This window comes from Netta rufina, assembly GCF_964035555.1.
Source record: "Netta rufina genome assembly, chromosome: Z".
Classification (NCBI taxonomy): Eukaryota; Metazoa; Chordata; class Aves; order Anseriformes; family Anatidae; genus Netta; species Netta rufina.
In genome coordinates, this window is record NC_140126.1 from 72,331,868 (window position 1) to 72,347,564 (window position 15,697).

At 39.1% G+C, this 15,697-nt stretch overlaps 1 protein-coding gene across 2 annotated transcripts in view; it reads right to left on the reverse strand.

Moving 5' to 3' along the window:
* SSBP2 (single stranded DNA binding protein 2) overlaps positions 1-15,697 on the reverse strand; it is a 175,869-nt gene that overhangs the window by 128,254 nt on the left and 31,918 nt on the right. For both annotated transcript variants that reach the window (XM_084304809.1, XM_084304808.1), the window contains exons 2-4: positions 9,583-9,655; positions 4,452-4,513; positions 2,687-2,771 (exon numbers count right to left, since the gene is read on the reverse strand). In XM_084304809.1, coding sequence (XP_084160935.1) covers positions 2,687-2,771; positions 4,452-4,513; positions 9,583-9,655 — 220 coding nt within the window. The remainder of the gene's footprint in view (positions 1-2,686; positions 2,772-4,451; positions 4,514-9,582; positions 9,656-15,697) is intronic.

The following is a 15,697-nucleotide window of genomic DNA, read 5'->3' on the forward strand; positions in this document are numbered from 1 at the left end:
TGTACTTGGCAATTACAGTTTTGAGATATGACAGTGCAACTACAAATGCTCTGCTCCTTGACCTGCAGTCTCACGGTAGGACTGAGTTATCAGTGCCTCAGCCCGGTGCCTGGCTCTCTGATGGCCTGCGCTGGTGGTGGAATTTCGACCCCTCTGGAGTCGGTGGCAATACTCCACATGGGTTAGGATTTCACAAAGCATTTAATAAATGTTTACCTTCAGCAGCTGTGAAATATGCTTGGCTGTATTTTACAACCATTTGTTATGTGCATTAATACAAATGTACAATAGACTCATGAAATATTAAATATATGCAAGATTTCAACAGCGTGCACTTATCATGATGCAGACTGCCCTCCTAAACAAAAAGCACATGACACTGAGGAACAGCATGAGTCCTGCTAGATATTAGACGAGTTTATCTCAACTGTGAGGAAAAATAATCCAATGGATAGGTTTTCTTGTCACTTTAAATGATTACGGTTTTAGAAATGCCAGGAGAATTAACTGATAAAATAAGCCAATGTATTTCTGATATAAATATTCATCTGTCTTTATGCAGGTTTATATGTGTATAGAAAAATATCGTGGTTTTATTTTTCCTTTATCAAGCACCACTTTATAGAGTACCTTAAACACCACGCAGTTGTACATCACATACAGAACTATTTGACTATTTTCTCAGGTTTTTACATTACCCTTAACACACACCATAGTGCAAGGCAGAAGTGAGCAATAAGATCATGTAATATTCCAAAACCTGTGGAAGTTAGAAACACTAAAAAGAAAATGCTAGAACAAAAAAAAAAAAAAAGTTTGATAAGCTACTCAAATTCTTAGGTAAGAATTATATAGATTAAAATAGTGAACTTACTGATCGATGAAACTCTCATGAGCTTACAGAACTGTGGACTCTGTTCCTTTTCAGACTTCCTAGTACTTCTTTATTTAAGTTTTCCCCTAACTGGTGATTTCATTTGAAAATTATGTCGTAACAGCTTTTACAGGTTGCAGATTTCTGGCTTCTGTCACATACCTTACACGGCAAGTGCACAATGCCCCCGCTGAAGTCAACTGTCATACCTTGGATTCTGACCTCCACAAATTTAATTCACTGCTGTCATTCCCTGCAGTCATAAACTATTCCTGTAAAGCTATCTCTCCTTCAGTGTGGAATTAAACCTCGCTCTCATAACAAGGATTGAAAACAACAACAAAGCTGTTGAAATGCTTTATTATTCCAACAACTGTGTATTCAAAACAGAACCCATAACAGATCGCAGAAACTGTGTTTCCACCAGTGATGTTGTTTGTAATCTTAGGAATGTGCTTTACCAAGGTGGTTGACTTTAATGCTTTTCTGTGTGGAAAATTTCCTCAGAATTTTATTCCCTTCTCCAACGCTGCTTTTTTCTCATTGATTATGTAGAGCCATCACTGTAGCATGGACATGATAGTGCAAAATTATCCAAGCTCCTTTACCAGTCAGCCTCAGAATCTAACTGCTAAGGAGAAGGTATTAAAGGGTCATTGGTCTGTAAGTAAAATATGCCAAACAGTTCTAACTGTGTTGATGGTACATTTGTAACATAGTCCAAAAAAGGCAAGATCATCAGTCATTCACATACTACGTGAACCTGAGATTTTATCAGATTATGACAATAGATAACAGAAAATAGTCTCTTTGAAGGTTCATTTAAGTTTTTCCAGGTTTGTGTTTGTAAGATAGTGGGCTATTGAAGTCTAATTTTAATTTTATATACAAAAATATTTTTCTGCAGCAACTACAAAATATTTGTAAGACAGACCTGGAATACAGCGAAGGAAAGAGGTTTCAGAACAGTATGATCAGGGAGTTTTACTCCCTCTTTATACTATTCGAATGGCCCAAAGGAATGATAGTATGCCTTTAGCTCAGTCAGCCTGCAGATTTCCTTAGTGAACATGAAATCACCGGGTGGAGAAGAACTGGCACAGGAGACAGAACCCAAATTCCATCCACAGTCCAGAACGCAGTTCCAGATTTCTAGAGTGCTCCATTTATGCAATGAGAACAGAGAAAAAGGAATGAAACTGTTTCAATGTTATGGACCCCAAAAATTTAAATTTTTATTTTTTTTTGGTCCTCTCAGGTGAAATTGCACTGAACTCCCTGATGTGTTCCAAACTGGGTCTCAAATGTATCAAAACTGGCATAATACTTTTTACTGTTATTCCTCCTGTTCTCCTGAACTGGCTGGCTTTACATTTATCTTGTCCTGTGATACCTAAGTACAATAGTCGTGCTTGAAGCCTGTATGGTCCCGAAAGAAGCCAGGGGGTGGAAGTGACAATTACATCTGTTGAGCAGCCTCCTCTGTAGCACAGAGTATGGATATGTGGACAGGACATATCTGTGCTTCGATACGGGCTGCATGCTATGAACCAGCCTGTTGTAACCACAGGGGAAAGACAGAAGGACATTCATTGTTCTGAGTTAATGCAGCGTTTTGATCTCTGAGATGAGTAACAGTTTTCCATATGGCAATAGGTAATCACAGAATTAGGAAGTCCTAATTCTGAGGCATCCCCAGAAAACACATGAGAGTGTGACAGACACCTGCATTTGAGATACTGTCATGCAGAAATACTTCTCTATCACATTCCACACAGTAATGAAAGCATGGTAAATATACACAAAACTTACATAGTCATGAAAGGCTTTTGCTTCACTTGAATGTTCACATGTTTCTCGTCTTTCTGGAGCTGCACAGTAGAGATCCCAAAATACACTGCAAATTAAGAAGTTAGAGATACGGTGAGAAAATCATTGTAATACTCGCATAGATTTTATGCTGCACACCGCACATGCATGTTTATATATAGAAATAGACACATCACTTCCTTGCCAAGAGCTGAAAGCACTTACCTCTATGAAAGAGTTTAGCTTTGTAAAACATCTAGGAGGAATCGAGTCCTGTTATCTGATTCTCTGAGGCGAGCAGTGCCGTACTCGTTTAAAACCACCGTGGTATAAACCAAGAAGCTAATCTAACAAGGTTTAAGGGTATAAAGCTCTACATTTAACCTCATACCTCTGGCAACTGCTGCTATTTACGTCCATAAAGCCCTGGAAGGGTCAGATACATACAGTAATAGCATGAAAAAGCATAGAACGGAAGAGAAAACTGAGGAGTTCTTCCAAGGTCCAATACTGTGCTTTAAACAAAAGTTCCTAGAAAAACAGGTGTAGGAATAAGAGTAGGAAATAGATGAATATCTTCTTTGATAGCTCTTGGGTTAGACGGAACGAAAGGAAATTACAATGCTCTGCCTTTTCACTCTCACCCCTGTTTGAATGGATTTATACATGACTGAGTCCTAACACAAAATTTCTAGAATTAAATTATGTGTATACTAGAACAATCCCGAGAATAAAGTTTGTTTAATATTGTTTCTTTACTGTTTAGTCCAGCATCACAATACAGAATCGTGGAAAATGTGAACACTGCTGCAGAAAATCAAAATTAAGGATAATGCAGACATCACAGGAACAAGAAACATGTTCTCTTTTTCAGGCTTCCATCAGGTAGCTAAAAGCATAAAGTTGAATGAAGAATATGCCACCTTCCTCACAGCTGCACAAATCACTTGGGATTTTGTGTTCAAATGGAACCACTTTTAAATTTGTAAAGTCTTGTACTCCTGGCAGCTGGACATACTCTCCATAATGTTTTATTCTTGCAAACACAGACATACCGGATACATTCAAGGCATGTGACAGTCTGTAAATACCATGGCTAAACAGCAGTGACTATGAACAGTCTTTTCTCCTTGGGAATTTTACACAAACAAATGTGTCTCTGCACACCGGTATATTTAAGCAAGTGGCATCATGCATGAAAAACTACAAGTAAATTTTGTGTCTACCCATATTCTGAGCTGAGAGAAACTGTGCAAATGCAGACTTTACAACACCAAGCCCGTGCTAACACACACTGCTTCTCCAAAAGGCTGGTGACTTGGGTTTGGCTAATCATTTTCATATGCTATTTCCGTGAATAGAAATGTGGGCTGAAGACTATGCATGTGGATGTGAGCTTCCTCAGTCACTGTATGTACATATTTCATGTCATTTATAAATATTATTTTCCTGAACGTAATTATTTAGGATATGTATAATGCTTTTAAGTGCACGGTTTAGTAGAAGATGGTGAACAAAGAAACTCTGGCCAATTTTCTTTGAAGGATGCTGTCTTATCAGTCTACTATGCAGTATTTGTTTTCTTGTAACTAATATCTGTGTCTTTTCTCATACCTAATTTTCTGTTCTTTCATTTCTTTGATAAGAAAATGGTTCTTTTTCCTCATCTTCACATTCTTTTTACAATGATCACTTGAATTTCTTGCCTGCAGCTGCTGGAATTTGCAATCACCATACTCTAAAAATCGGAAAGAAAATGGACACTTACCACCACCAGGAGTGCAAGAATCCTGGGGGCTCCCCCAGTGTGATGTTTTTTTCCCATCTTATCTGAAATAAAACCATAAAAACACAGGTATTCACTTTTGTGATTATTGTGACTACAAAAAAACCTTACATAATATCAAGAAAAGGAAGAATAAGAATAAAATGTTTTGTATCTACGAAAGGCTTTATTATCATCAATCTGAATGTCTGTGTTATGTACTTTATTATAAATACTACTTTAGCTCATGCCTCTTATTTTAGGAAAGCGTATTTTAGCATTTATTTTGTAGAGATTCTGAATATAGCTTTATTAAGGATGTATTTTGTATCACTCCACCACTGAGACGTGCATTTTCTAAGCTCCAGAATGCATGAACAACAACAACAAAGAAAAGTTTAAAAAAAAATGCCCCTAAAACTATCTATAAGATCTTCCAGTTTGTAGAAGGAAAAACAGAAGATACAGAACTAGTGTTACCAATTCAGCAGGTGGCAGTCTTCCCTCCATATCCAAAGCTAGCCAATGCTTCAGGTTCATCAAGGACTGCTTTACTGCTAGAGGTAGCATGACAAATACCACTAACAACCAAGCTACAACCTGTTCTCCCACCATCCAGTGGAAGTGTAAAGCTGGCTTGGCTTGGTTTGTCTGCACTGGCAAATGCTCTTGAATAGAAAAATACTGTCTGTGAGCTCTTTCCCACCTAAGAAATCTGGCTTACTTCAAACATATATATTTTTTTTTTCCCCAAAGAAATGCAATTTAGTAATTTTTACACCCTCAACTTCACACTTTTATTGTTACCAGCTAACTCGTCAGACAACACAACACACTGTGAGAGCGCTGTGCTCTACCTTAGCTATTATCACACAATCATTTTATTAGTGCCATAGTGACTGGTTTGTCCTTAGCTACAAAACTAAATAGTCTGGACTATAAAAAAGCCAGTTTAATTGCTTACGGAGCTCTGTTGCAAATAACTGAAGATCTCTAGAAGTTCACATGACACTTTATGGGAGGGAGGCAGTCTCATGCTTAAACTGGGTGGAAACCAGGGCGTTACATACACTCCAAATTCCTCCAGTTACAACTACACATAGCACTATTTCCTGTCCAATTCTGTAAAAAGATCATTGTTTAAACACAAGCCATATTCTGCTCTACAGGCAGAAGTAATGGCTGACAAAAGAAGGATTATTCTAACGAAATGCTTCAACATCTTTAACACGAAAGGTATTTAAAGATGTATGTGAAGGTACATTAAAAGCTTCCTAGAAAAGGTAGACATAGCATGTTCATACTGCAAGAGACAGTAGCGAAGCTGGGATTTTTCAACACGGAACAAAACTTTCTCAATTCCAACTTGACTGCCACCCCCAATTGTTAAAAAATTTAAACAAGTATGTTTTGTCAATAGCTGGCAGGAGTAGAATGCACAGTTCATAAAAATTATATAAATACTTAAAACTATCAAAAATTATCTTAAAATTATCTTAGAAAGGTAAGCTCTGGGTATTATCACTTCTTTTGGTAAAGCTGGCAGAATGAAGCAGGGGCATGGCACTTAACCCCCACCCACCCACCCATCATCACCACTTCAACCATCATCATCACTTAATAGCACTTAATCTATAAAAAGCACTTCTCAAACTATGAAACCCTTGCCTAAACTGTGCCAGGTAAAAATGTTAATAAAAATGAAAAATGTATACAAAAGAGAAAACCAGTAACAAAGTTTTAAAAAGGATTCAAATGCACTCCTCAGCGCCACGACTGCTCTTCACACGCATTTGGCATGGCTTAGAAGGACTTGTGCTAATCACCAGGGATGTGCTGTACTTACGAGAAGTTTTGAAAGTAACAGGATGGAGAGATGCAACATGTAGTCAAAGCTAATTTTTTTTAGTGGAGTTGAAAAATCATTCAGTTAAGAGTAAAACTGTTATCTGTGCAGAAGGACCTCACTGTGTCTAAGTAACATTCATGTTCTTTGACACAGGGCTTGAGGAAATTGCCTGACCCACAAGTCTTACGCCGGTCCTTTTTAGTAAGACAGTTCATAAATTTATTCAAAGAAGGAACCTGAATGACAGGGGGAAGTTTTTGATTTGTTTTGCTTTCAAAAAATACACACCTCTGTCTGACATTGAAAACGTTCGTCAGATCACACGGACAGGAAAAAAATTATAATTAAAAAAAAAAAACAAAAACAAACAAAAAAAACTTGTTGTCAGCTTTATCAATAACTAGCTCATAACTAGTGATCAATCAGCTGCAAAATGCCTACTTTCCTGGTCTAGCTAAGCTAGCGGAATTACTCCTACAAGGCCAGAACCTAGCTTTGAGGACAGAAAATACAGGGGTAAGGATCAGCTCTACAAGAAAATTCAGCAGCTCCAACACTGAAGGAAAGATTCTGGAGCAGAACAGTTTATATTGTTCTCTAAAAAACTGTGTATCCCATCTGAACAGTTCTATTCTACCCTCATAAGAAAATGACACTGTTTGCATAGCAGTGGTAGTCCCTTGTCATTTTGCTAATTGTACAATGACTACATGTTTCAGGATGAAACGGCTATTAAATTATTTCCATCCAGTACTTCATGTCATGTCTCCTCAAAGGAAGTCCATTTGCAGACTAGGAGACGAGTGTGATAGCTAACAAAATGAAGATGTCTCTTTTACCCAGACACCCAGGAAAAGGCTAGCTGATCTGGAGGTCCAAAATTTTAGAGATGAAGGCAACAGAGTTTTGAAGGCTGTCCTCAGGAGGGACCACAAGGACAATGGAAAGCACTCTTCACCTTGTAAACAAGAAGGATAAGCCGAGCACTTCTAGATTTTACTGACTCATGAATCAGTTCTACACAAAACATTACAAAAATGAAGACGTGCTTAAGACAACCTTCTCTAAGTTACGTAATATCAGTGATTTCATGGTATCCAATTTAAATTTTACTTCTCTCAATTTAATTCCATTACTCTTAGCCACATTCCCTGGTAAACCTTTACGTTAAGGGATGTTAATCTTTGCCATTTATACTCTTTAGTTGTCACTGACAGCTGTACGGCTCTGATAATCTATATACGCTTATTTCTTTTTCACCCCAACGCACTGGCTTAGAGCTACTTTGAACTAAGTGGACTTTAAAGAGATCCACCCAAATTACTCAGGGGGGTGCAGACTGCCAGCATAGAGAAGGCACTGAGCCCCAACAGCCTTGCTTTCTAAGAAGTGGCCAAGCCGACACAAATTTCCTCCTACACCACCTGGGTATCTCCTCCACCTCGCTCAACCACAGCAGGGCAGTTGCTTCTCAAAAGCCATGAGTCAGAAAAACACAAAGACACATGGAAGATTTGCTAAAAGACTTCTTTGCACTTCCCAACTGCTGCTTTGTCATTTTCATCCCCTGTGCCAACAATCCATCTCTAACAACAGCTGACTCACGAGGGGCACAGAGCTATTACATTGTGGTTTGCAGCCCAGGACTGAGTGGGCGTTACAACGTAAGGGCCTGTCTGCTCCACAATCAACTATCATTTCTTTCCTGCTGCTTTTGCCACTTGCCATTTAAAATCATTTTCTCCAAGCTGGATTAGTGTACGGTTTTCTCAGTCTGACCCTCATTGTACTGCTTTCATCCCCAGTACCATCTTTTCCCGGTTTCCCGTAACAGCGATAATTGCATTTGGTTCCAACATACAGCCATTTACAAATACTGTTAGCACAGTCTTTACCTTTCTGCACTGCTAACAAACAAGGTAAATAAACTCACAGCTTTGTGTGAAATTTAACAGACACCTCATATCAATTCAATACACTATTATTCGTCTCTGCCCCATCTTTTGGCTGATTTTCGGCATCAGTCTGAATTTGAAAGATTTGATACATTCTCTTATTACATTTGTTCAGATCTGAGAGTTTCTCTATAATCCAAGATTGAATTACTTTTAAAAGCTAAATTTCAAGACACTGTATTGAATGTTTTCCTGAAATCCAAATGTCATACCAGTTATACTCCTGCCAACTGCTCATTTTGCACATACATCATAAAACAAAATGAGCAAAATGAATCTTGCACAGTGTATTATTTACAAATGACAGCTGTTTTGGGAAAGCCAAGATGATAGTCTCCATTATTTTCTCTCTTGTTTTTTCATTGCTTTACTAAGGAGAAAAAACAATTGTCAAAACCATGTTTTAATATAAACATAACCTGAAACTACCACAATTCTATCGCTTTTGCTTCTCTCTGTTATGTGAATTTTCTATAACCACCACAAACAGCCTTCGTCTCTTCCATCTCCAAAATGTCATCACTAGCATGTTAATTCTATTAGCTTTCAGAAGAGCACCAGTTGAAGCAGCAGATTTTCCTGCTACAACATGTTGCCTGTTTTTCTCACTTCTGCTCACTATCCAACTATCATTATCTTAAATGTTCTCATCAAAGAAAGATTAAAAACAATAAACCCCAAAGACCTCAGTATGTTTGGCATACAGGTATTCTTGTATCCCAGCATAAATGTAAAATACTAAGGAGATACAATTTACTTCAATCTTCTACAGGTATATATATGTCTTTAAAGGACTGTGAAAAAGACTAGCTATTGTCTAATGGTAAAAAATGCATTAGCATTCAAGAGCATTTAAGCAAGAGCACCTGAACAGTTATAGTCATAATTAGTTCACCAGATGAAAAGAAGCGAAATAATTAGAAGCATGGTAGGAATACATAGCGAGATCAGTATAAAATACCTGACTGCTGTACGTTTAGAAAGGGTCCATCATTCACAATTGGAGATACCAACAGTAAGTTCGGATATCATCAAGAAGGAACATGATCGATGCACATTCAAACATGCACGTTTATTACAGAAAATAGACAAATATTTCTTCATTGTAGCACCAAATCAGACAACAGGGCTAACAAATCACAGCAAAAATAATTATGCAAAGGCATGCAAAATGACATGGCAAACTGGCTTTTGCAAAATCAGAAGGCTATGCTGATCAATGTAAACAGATATGCAAGATTGTCACCGTTTTTTCTAATCCAACACAGATTTATTTCACTTGCACACATTGTAACCTTGTGCAAGGAAAAAAAAGACAGGGCAAACATACCTCTGATAAAAACGTCTGCGCTGATTTCTGTGCTCCTACATGGAGCAGATACTCATATACGTACAGCGCTAATCTGAAAAACAAACAAAAAAAAGACAGTATTTAGTATTATGCATTTGTTTGCTCCCCATTTTTGGAACACATAATTTCAGAGGTTTGACTTGCACACTATTTCCTTTCAGAAACCACTATGTACTGAACATGACAAATCTATTATCTATACCAGAACTTTTAAACTAGACCTGTAGGTCAATCTGAGCAGAGTTGTTTAAATAGTAGTTAATTAAATATTATTAAAACCCCAAATTACTTAATGTCAACATTTTTAATGATATTTGGACATGTGCCCAGTTAGCTAACAATTGACCTACTGCTGCCTGTATTTGCCCACAATACACCGTGCTCATTGTAAATACAATATATTCATACAGCAACACTGACTACTTTCCAGGTCAACACTTCTACACGTGGAACGTGTCAGGCTGTTAAGCACGTTTGAACGACAGCCCATGTTTACACAAAGAACATGCAAACTTCGGGCTGCATCAGAAAAAGCCACCTCAGAAGCTGCATCTCCACTGTAGTACAACCACATCTCCCAGGTAAGCAAATTCTTTGGTTTATTCCAACTTGAGCATCTGATGAGGTCTGACGACAACAGAGCTACAAATTAGCGTCACAGTTGGAGAAGGAGCTTCACAAAAAGTGAATTTCAGCAGCCAGGTGCATCTCAAGCTAAATCAAACCAATCTGCCTATCAAACCAATCTGCCTAAGGATCTCATTGCAGAAAGAGGGCTCATGCCCGCTAGACCTTGGGCTGAGAAGGCCTCTTTGAAAACCCAAGGATGGGTGAGCAGTAAGAACAAACATTTCCTGTTAAGATAGGCTAGATTTGAATTAGAAAGTAAAGAAGTAACACTTTCTAATTCTTCAGCTGACTCTCTGGAGAGGCTCCTGTCTGCCTGTATGTTTAAAATCTTTCAAAATGAAATCTCGTTTGAAAGTATGATTTAGTAACGATGCGTAGAAATTGTCTATAAAACATTTCAGTCCAAGAGAAGAAGTATTCAGACTGCATTCCTTTTAAAATTGCTAGCTGAACTGTTTTCAAGAAGTAAAATACATTTGTGCGTACTTCATTATAACATTGCCATTCTTATTTGGAACATTTTAATATTTGTACTCAGAAATAGGTAGTTTAGCTAAACAAAGCAGAGAGGCAGAGAACGTCTACTTCCTTGATACTGTTCAAAACGTCATGCAATATTAGACAACTGTCATCATGGCACTGACAGAGTAGTAATTATTGCTCTAAGCTATAAAGTGTGAAATTTTAAAATGTATGGGTGGCATTCCTTAAAAGTTGCTTTCATTAGGTGTTTGTATTTTGTACAAGCAATACTCCCCACAACCTTACTCTCCAACATCGAAAGGAAGACTGTACTTTTTTCCTATAACCAATAAAAAGTGCCTTTTTGAATATTCAAGTGTGCGATTGCTGGTAGTTTGAACCTTGAGAGTTGCTGTATACACTCTTTAACTCCAGTATTTTACAAAACATTCATTTATTGCGTTGTCATGCGCTGTGTGAAGAGCCGTGCGTCTCGCAGTGCTACGCAGGCCGGGCTGCTCCAGCGGCCATCTGCCCCTCGTGGGCACCGCACTGAGACCTTCACCCACGCTTTAGCCTCCTGCCCCAAAAGCACAGCTGCATCTCTCTCAAACCAACAAACAAAAAAAGCCACTTTTCGTGGAGTTAATTCTCTACAGTTCAACAGTCCAAAGACCACCATGTGCCAAAAGCGTTCGCAAACATGGCGCATGGCAGCTGAAGGGACAGCGTGGTGCTCCAGCACCAGGCCTCACATCGCCTGCCACAGGCCTCTGAGCGGGCTGAGGAAGTCCAAGAGGCATTAACGCAAGGAGAAAGGCAACCCTACGTCTTTGTGATGAAAACAGGGAATGTGCTAATGAAGCATGATTAAAATCCGGCCGTAAGCTAACCCCCCACACCAAGCAGGGGGCAGCCCCGGCCTGGCACGGTGAGCACGGAGCCAGGACCGCAGCCTGCACAGCACCCGGAGGGGCGCTCACTGGAGCTAAACCACTTGTCCACCCCCAGCTACTACGCTGTTGGGAAGTCTCTACAGAAGTTCACAGCATTATAGTTCCCTTCAGAAGCAAGCGCCTTTACCACAGAGATCAAAAGAAAGATACCAGTGTTTTACAGCGTTAGTTGCAGCAAGAGGATCAGTGACTACTGGTGCTCTCAGGACAGACAACAAAGAAATCAAAAGGGTGCAACAGCATAATGAGGAGAGAATTAGTGGGTATAGTGACGTTAACTACCACATAAGAAATACAAGAAGATAAAAATGGCTATAGTCCAAGTGTGTAAAATTAATGAACAAGTGTTTCACGTCTCAGCAGAAGACTAAGAAAGTAACAGCACGGGGGTCTTCACCACCAAAGGACTTGGGCTTGAAGCGGCATTTTAAAAGACAATCTTTACTTGGTAAACTGGTGTGAGAAACCATGTAAAAGCAGCAAGCAGGCATATGTTAAAGTTTCACATTTGCATACTTGTTGACATTCTATGAGTAATGTGAGGAAAAAATATTTCTAATTAGTTCACGACAATGCTGAAATAATTCTTGCTGAAGACACATCACATGCCAGAGTTCCCCCCCCCTCCCTGCCAAGACAACTAGATAACACACTCATCTATGGCCTGATCATACATTTGCTTCATTTAAAATAAATTAATTAAAAGTTCTTTCTCGTTCTTGTTGCTACAGTGATGCACTTTGGTAAGCTGGTGTGTTTTCTCTGAAGTCTCTGCTCTAATTTGACAAATCATTCATATATTTTACAAGAGAAATATCAACCGCATTCCAAAGCGAAGAACCATTTAAGGGGTCCTAGTCAATCAGCTTTCATCAGAATATTACCAAGAAATAAACAATAATCGCTCTAAGTGTGCTCTGGAAATTACTTGTTATATGTCAAGGTGGAAATATGCAATTAACTTAAGGAGAAGTTGCAACGAAAGCATTATAGCAGTATGTTCATTGATTAAAATCAGCCAGTAAACTCCCCCTGATTTCAAGTCAAAAGATTACGACAACACCTAGCTTCCCATAAAAGGCAGCAAAAGCTTGAAGGCACCATGAAGATATTCACCTTGTCTATCTTTGGCATCAGATCTCGATGCTCTGAGTCACACTCCTTCCACCGCCCCAGCAAGATTCACTGACGGTTTGTAGGCTACTAATCTAGCTGTTCAGATGAACACACGCCAGTTGCCTACAGAAAATACTGTGAGTAGTAAGCATGGTCTACCTGCATGCCCCCATTATCTGTCTGGTAAACACCTGAACAATGCACAAAAAAAGAGAAAGCTGAACCTTTGGTGAGATTGCAATGACAACATCTAGAAAGATCCACCAGCATGGAGGCTGTACCAAAGGGCTAGAGTTATTATCAAGAAGTTTTGCAGGGAATAATAATAATATACATATATAAAGTAGTATCTTGGTCTAGTTCCACAAGAAGATGCATACCAAGAAAGTTTCTGTCTCTCAGTCTAGGACTGAACTTCAAGCTCCGAGTTTGGCTTGCAGTTATTTCTAAGGAGACAACAAAGGGCAGAGGGCCACATTTTTCGATGAAGTTCAAAAGCTGGGCTTAGAAGAATAAGGAACTGCAATAAATTAACTTCTACTTTCTCTTGTAAGCTGCCCAATAAACCTGCCAGACACAGGCAACTATTGCACATAGTTTCATGAAGCTGAGAAAAAAGTGTTGTTACTTTCATTGTTTTATTAGCCACATGTCATAACTAAAATACATGTTTTTTAACTGAGGGTACAGTTCTGTATAACCATTATCTAGAAAGTTATAAACTCAATGTGGCAGAGCAAAAGGCTCCAGTTCCCCCAAAACTGGCAGTGTGTCAAAGCACGGTTCAAGGTGCCTCCTGCAGCAGCTATGGTAGGCTTACAACACTGTGCTAAGCAACCGGTGCCCCTTTTTCATAAAATTTATGATGGTGAAGTAGTGCACATCACAGAAATGTCCAGATATTAGCACCTTGTCTGCCAGCAACAGCCATTACGCTGTCACTATCTAGTTCTGGACGTAAAAAACAAAAAAATAAAAAGTATCTGCAGTTGGAATGTTCCAGATCTGAGCATCGCAAAAAAGAAATCTAGCATTTCTGGATTCCTAACAGATTTAATTCTTTTAAACTAACTACATATGGAGAGTCCATCATGTGACATACCATCCATAAAGTTTTTATTTTTTAAACAGTAATTAAAAACAGAAAGAAAACCAGTAAATCTATATCCATACATAATTTTTTAGCTTGCATGAAGCAGCTGGGCAACATTTAAAACTAGTTCCATAGAAGAGATCTTAAAAGCTCCCCTCAGTGTTTCAGGAGACTTGCAATACTCCAAAATCACTACTCTGACCTACAGAGAGAAGCAGTGCTTTATTTATTTATTTTTGTATTTTTTTCCTTTTGTTTCGTAAAGGTATATAGGCTCCATTTCAAATCTGGAGTCTCCTAGGAATTTCACTGATGTTAATACTCATGGTATAAAACTCAGTCTCTGAAATAAGAGACAGTAACAATAAATCTATCTTTTAAATATAATAAGTAAAAACATCACAAATGTGTGGTTTCTTGAATGAATTTTCTTGAATGCACCACTTCAGCAGTTTTAAAACTGCTCTGCAGCTCTTGGTGGACAGCCCTTTTTGGTCAGTTTCAGCTGAAAATGGCAAAGAAGTTTTGTTAAGAAGTTCCATATTTTTAAAGACACGCCTGCCATGGTCAAATCTACCATTCTCCTCTGTTTGATCATACTGACAATCATTTTCACACGTGCACACTTGTGATATATATTTAAATATATATGTGTGTGTGTGTGTGTATCATTGTATGATTTATATATTTTTTAATATACTTTCCTGCAGCACCAAACCTGAGCCATGCCCAAGAACAAACTCATGCTTTCCCATCTGCTTAAGCAGGTCCAGTGGTGACAGCCGTGGCGTTACAGCGATGTACCCGTACGCACACCACCTGAGTGCATTTCCTCTCCCGGGCGTGCTGCTTCACCTACGCACGAGCTACATTTCTGTTTGCTTAGCTCGAGGCTCACAGACTGCTCTTTTCAGGAGCCTCCAGTCACACCAGTCTGCGGTTTCTCTCCAGCTCGGGACACAAGCTACGTCAATGCCAGCGCTCTCTGTCCTATTGACAATGTGATCGGTTTTCTTACAAACACCTGGGTATTAGAACACAAACACCGGTCTGAGGAAACAGCGCGTCCCAAAGGCGGTATCAAATGTTTGAGTACGTGCACTCCCCTCTTCAGGGAGCTCCTACCACAAGCCTGCAAACACGGGCAGCGCAGAAGTGCTTGTACTCGACATTATTCATAGCCACTTACTTCGTCCTTTCTCTGCAGACAGCAGCAGATGTTTTCCCTGCACGTGTCTATCCGGGGCTCACATGTGTGCCCAGTGCTACAACAAACAGTGTCCTCATGCCTTCCACTAGGCTGATGGCACTTACGGAATAAGCTGATGCTCCTCCTCATTTACTGCAGCTTTACAAAGAGGGAAAAAGCCTTCTCCTACCCTTACTCTGGGAAAGGGCTCTCACTTCTCGTCACTCTTCTACTCACGGCTTGAAGATACCCTGGAAATCTGTCTCGTTAACTCCGGGCACACCCTCCTTGATTGCATATACTGCTTCAAGTGTTAAAAGCAGTTATAACACTAAGTGCCCTTTTACTCGAGGAGTATCAGAATTAATCTTGTGGGGTGTTTTTTTTTTTTTTCCAGTTTACCTATACACTTAAAATGCACAAATTTTGTGAGATAATTTCAGGTTTTGTTACCTAATCTCCCATAGATTTCAAGTGCTAGCGTAATTGTGCCAGCATAATGTGCCTCCAGCAACACATTAACTTGTACAGCAGCATGCAACTGAATATTGAATAGATACATGGTATTCATCGATCTTTTGAAAATAAACTGAGATAATATGCTGTGGTGATGTCTGTAGTCTCTCCCACAAGCATTTAATTGCATAG